Below are 5,288 nucleotides of genomic sequence, written 5' to 3'. Positions count from 1 at the left end.
GATGATGTAATGGGATGGAATTTTTCTAATAAAAAAAACAAAATTACGAAATTAAAAGATTGTGTTTCGATTTTGTCGTATAAATTAAAAACACAATGGAAGAGAATAATAACCTCAGGTAGTTAATGCCGAATATGAATTATCCACATTCTTCTTCTTCCCCAAAAACCAAAATTTAATTTTTTTTAAATAAAAAATAAAAAGAAGATAACGAAAGTTATGGGATGGGTTTTGAAGTTGTTGTTGGTTAATATCAGTTATATAAATGCACACATATATATATACATACATACATACATATATATATATATATATATAAATTATAAATATATAAATATAATAAGGCCCATTTACCTTCCTCTCGTATAAATTCATTCTGTGAACAAAAGGAATATATATAGACAAATCGCCATCTCTCTTAATACTCTCTCTCTCTCTCTCTCTCTCTCTCTCTCTCTTTCTCTCTCTCCTCTCTCTCTCTCTCTCTGTGTTGAATGCTGATTTAGGCCCGTACTTGTAGCTCGCCCCTCCATTGAAACAGAGCAGGGATTTTGAAAATCAAAAATGAATTGGAGAAAATAAAAGAATTGAAAAAAATACGAATTTTACTCATTCTTCTAACGGATAAGACTCCAAGATTCAAGGGATTTTTGTGTTTTGTTTTGGTTTGGTTTGGGTTTAATGGAGATGGGTTCTTATTTGAGGGAAATAGAAGGGAAGTTATCGAATGACCCTTTTTATACAGAGAAGATTAGCGGCGGCGGCGGCGGAGGCGGCGGAGGGATGCGGCGGGTTTGGGTTCCGGGACCGGTGATAGTAGGAGCAGGGCCGTCGGGATTAGCGGCGGCGGCGTGTTTGAAACAAAGAGGAGTACCGAGTATGTTACTGGAGAGATCCAACTGTATAGCGTCGTTGTGGCAGTTAAAGACGTATGATCGGCTACGGTTGCATCTACCGAAGCAATTTTGTGAGCTGCCGTTTATGGGTTTTCCGGGGGATTTTCCGACGTATCCTTCTAAGCAACAATTCGTTAAGTATTTGGAGGATTACGCGGAGAGATTTGATATACGGCCGAGATTCAACGAGATGGTAGCAGAGGCTGAGTACGATCGTACCCTTGGGTTTTGGCGCGTGAGGAGCAAGCGCGGTGGTTGTCATGGTGATGAGACGGAGTATGTTTGCCGGTGGTTGATCGTCGCTACTGGTGAAAATGCGGAGGCGGTGGTGCCGGAGTTCGACGGAATGACGGAATTTGGTGGCTCGATTAAACACACGAGTTTGTATAAAAGCGGCGAGGAGTTTCGAGGTAAAAAGGTTTTGGTCGTTGGCTGTGGAAATTCAGGGATGGAAGTTTGTTTGGATCTTTGTGAACATAGTGCAAGCCCTTCTCTCGTTGTCAGAGACACTGTAAGAACACCCTCTGTTTTTTTCCCTTTTTTTTCTTCAATTTCTTTTAATTTTTGCACTTTTTTAAAATAAAATAAATTATGGGTATTGTTTTTTTATGGGTTTTAATCAAAACCCAGATGGGATTTCCTCAGAAAATCAATTTTGAACATATTTTCAAGAAAAAAAAAATGAAGAAATAAGGGTTATAGGAAGATCTAATTATGGAAATTAATAATTAAAAAAATAAAAATAAATAAATAAAGAAGAGGAAAGGGATGATCTTTCACTTTCTTGGGATTCTCCAGCATGCGCAATATGGTTTTGAAAAAATTAAAAAAAAAAAAAAAATTAAAAACTTAGGATCTTATATAGATTGTCATAATCATGAATCTCTCAAATCCAATCTGAAAGTGCTTTTTCTCTGTTTAAAAAGAACAAAGACAAAACCAAAACAAAACAAAACAGCCTCAGAGCCATGTTCTGTCTGTATTGTGTCACTCCACTCCCTCTCACTTGGCTAGCGAGCTATATTCAAATTGATAATAAGTCTGTTTTGCAATTTCATTGAAATATTCGGGTGAAATTAGAAAGTTGTAATGAAATTGTTGGCTATGTTCAAATTGGTAATGGGCCTGTTTTACAATTTCATCGAAATATAGGGGTGAAATTAGAAAGTTGTTTGCTAATTATTGTGAAATTGAAGGTGCACGTACTACCACGAGAGATGCTGGGGAGATCAACTTTCGGGTTGTCCATGTGGTTGCTAAAGTGGTTCCCCATACGTCTGGTCGATGGGTTCCTGCTAATGGTGTCGAGGCTGATGCTTGGGGACACTGCCAGATTCGGGTTGGACCGGCCCATTATGGGCCCACTTCGGCTCAAAAACTTGTCCGGAAAAACTCCAGTATTGGACGTTGGTACCCTTGCCAAAATCAAAACTGGACATATTAAGGTACTATTTCACTTTCTTTTTAAAAAAAGTTTAAAATGTATTATTGTTATTTAATTATTGAGAAATTTTCTCTGCCGTTGATTTTTAGATTCGTCCTAGCATCAAACGGCTGAAACGTCAAGCTGTGGAATTTGTTGATGGAAGAATAGAAAGATTTGATTCCATTATATTGGCTACTGGTTATAGAAGTAATGTCCCCTCTTGGCTAAAGGTATGCTTTTTACCTTCCTTCCCCCACCTTACTTCTAGATTTTAGGTCGTGTCCGTTAAATTATACTAAATTTGACGTTTTTGTTCATTTCACTTGGTACGAGTGTAACTCGATTGTTTTTAGGTCGAATGTTCATTTCATTTGATACGGGTGTAGCTCAATTGTTAAAGAATCGATTGTTTTTAGGTTTAACGACATGTTTAAAGAGTAAATTTGAAGATTGTTGTGTATTTTAAGAACATGTTTTAGAGTGTCGGGATTGATTTGATTTGATTTGATTTGATTAATGTTTTAGGAAGGAGAAATGTTTGGGAAAAAAGATGGGTTGCCAAGGAGGCCATTTCCAAATGGATGGAAAGGAGAAAATGGGCTATATGCAGTGGGGTTCACAAAGCGTGGATTACTCGGCGCATCGATGGACGCCAAGAGAATCGCCGAGGACATCGAACGGTGTTGGAAAGCTGAGGCTAAGCTTTCCACTCCCACTACGCTATCTCCACCGTCCACGTAGGCGAATCAATCTGACTCAACTCTTTCTGAAAATTCCCAAAAAAAGTAGGAAAAAGAAATCGTAATTCATTGAATCGCCGATTCAAGATTCATCGCTCCCTTCTTCGACGAAAGGGAACTTGCGGGGTTTCGACGCTTCTTTGATTAAGAAAAAGGATTTGAATTTAAAAAAAAAAAAAAAAAAGCGAAGGAAATTACCGTTCAGCCCTCAGGAAGGAGGAAGAAACAGAAGAGTTTTTTTTCTCTTGAAGGGCAAAACTGCCACTTTTGAACAATTTTTTCTCTCTCTGGTTAGAGAGAGAGAGGAGATAGGAAGGGGATGTTTGGAAACAGGAATTGCTTGGGAGGTGTTTGGCTTTTGTTATAGAATGATATTCGTAGTGAGACAAAAGAAATGACTTGAAAAAAGACTGAGGTTTTGGGAAACTCGAATATAACCGTTCGATGCACGAGACAAAAATTGAAAAAAAAAAAAATTTACTTTTTAACTATGTATTCGTTTCGAGATAACTTGTTCGAGTGAGAACAACAAGATTGTGTTTTTCTTTTCTTTTCGTTCTTTTTAATATTTGTATAATCATTTTTGAGGTGGAGGATATTATTTTTTGTGCATTTTCAACCATTATTTAAAAGTTAAAAAATCTCAAATTAAATCATAACTTTATGGTAAATTTAATTTTATATTAAATGAATAATAAAGATGATAATTAAATGGAATTTCGCTATCGTAAGAATTTATTTTCCAATTCCAAGTAGTATATTGGACCACTAAAACTATGCCAAGCTTAATGATTGCACACAATTCTCACAACAAAATTAAAAAAAAAAAAAAAAAAAAAAAAAATTACCATTTGTAAAAAATATTTTTACTTTTAACTATAATCAAGGAGATTTAGTGGAATAATTAAAATTAAACTTTTTCTTCATAATCCCAATAAGGATCCTTTCAAATCATATTCAACACTTGCAATTCCTCCAAATTCTTTTTATTTTAAAATAATTATTTCATTATGCGAGTAATTATTAAAAATTTTATAAAATTCCCGTATTGACGTAAATATACTTTTTTTTTTTTAATGGATATGATGTGAAATATAATATCTATCTCCAATTTCGTTAAGTTAATTAAGAGAATCAGTTCTGTAATCATGTTTTGATATTATCTCTATCTACACAGCTTACAACTTTCATTGCACTATTCTCTATAATAGCAATTCTTCTTAAAATCTCGAAAGGTACTGAGTTGGAATCCCATTCTAACTAAGGAGAACCAGAAACGGAGAGCTTTCACCCCTTTTCGGCTCGCCTCTTTAGTCTTAAAAAGACTGGTTTTAAGAATCAGTGATTGCCCTTTTCTAACTCGTATTGCCCAACCTAGCAAATTGTGAGAATCTGTTCTCAATTTAAATTGGGTTTCTCATCCTATTTTGATAGATCTCGAGTCAAAGATCTGCAAGTTAAACCGACAACGTTTGACGTGACATAATTAAACAAAAAAAAAAAGAAAAAAAAGTTAGTTTAGGGTTTTAAAGATTTGAAGGGAATGCACATGCGGTGGGGTTTATTCTGACCGGATAATATTTGATGGTATGATGGAAGAAGGCAGAAGCTTCAATTCAAAATCTAAGAGAGAGAAAAAAATCAACGTCAAATGAAGGGAAGGGGAAATAAGGAAAATGATTTTATTTATTTATTTATAATATATAATTTTAACAATGTAATTTCAAATATAGGAATAAAAATAAAAATAGGCTAAGCTTTTAATCAACCTACGTGTTATTAAATCTAAATATAATACATATTGCTAAATTTTGGATTATTTCCATAATTATTGCTTAATTACATATTTTAGAAAAGATATGCGTAGTCAAATTTTGATTTGTATTGTCCAGATTCATACATTTAATTGATTTGACAGTGACGTACATTATTTTACATAATTCCATATCTTATATTTGAAGAAACGTTTTTTATTTATTAAATTTAAAGGCTAATTAATCAAAATTAAATAGAATACTATTTTTTAAAAATAAATAAAATAAAATAATTGTGAAAAAAAATGAATGGTGATAGATGAACCAATGGAATTTGAATTTAGAGAATGTGGTCCAAAGTGGTATAGCATCCACAAGGTGATGATAGGTGAATTAATTAGAGGACCATCCAACTCATTTTTTATTTATTTATTAGGGAGGGAAAAATATAAGAAATTTTTTTTAATTTACG

General features: G+C 33.9%; 1 protein-coding gene across 1 annotated transcript; it reads left to right on the top strand.

Annotated features, from left to right (window-relative positions):
• The first annotated feature begins 390 nt into the window (after nucleotides 1-390).
• LOC111496215 (indole-3-pyruvate monooxygenase YUCCA6-like) lies at nucleotides 391-3,611 on the top strand. Its single transcript, XM_023146581.1, has 4 exons — nucleotides 391-1,407; nucleotides 2,093-2,341; nucleotides 2,430-2,552; nucleotides 2,848-3,611. The coding sequence occupies exons 1-4, from the start codon at nucleotides 682-684 to the stop codon at nucleotides 3,061-3,063; spliced, it is 1,314 nt and encodes a 437-aa protein (XP_023002349.1). The 5' UTR covers nucleotides 391-681; the 3' UTR covers nucleotides 3,064-3,611.
• Nucleotides 3,612-5,288: the final 1,677 nt, after the last annotated feature.

Source organism: Cucurbita maxima, unplaced genomic scaffold, assembly GCF_002738345.1.
Source record: "Cucurbita maxima cultivar Rimu unplaced genomic scaffold, Cmax_1.0 Cma_Scf00022, whole genome shotgun sequence".
NCBI classification, from domain to species: domain Eukaryota; kingdom Viridiplantae; phylum Streptophyta; class Magnoliopsida; order Cucurbitales; family Cucurbitaceae; genus Cucurbita; species Cucurbita maxima.
This window is presented reverse-complemented; position numbering and strand designations above follow the sequence as displayed.

Excerpts from the sequence above, each read along its gene's own strand:
- LOC111496215 (XM_023146581.1), top strand. The coding sequence starts at position 682 with ATGGAGATGGGTTCTTATTTGAGGGAAATAGAAGGGAAGTTATCGAAT. Across the intron at positions 2,342-2,429 it reads TCAAAACTGGACATATTAAG|ATTCGTCCTAGCATCAAACG; the intron begins GTACTATTTCAC and ends GTTGATTTTTAG. Across the intron at positions 2,553-2,847 it reads ATGTCCCCTCTTGGCTAAAG|GAAGGAGAAATGTTTGGGAA; the intron begins GTATGCTTTTTA and ends TTAATGTTTTAG.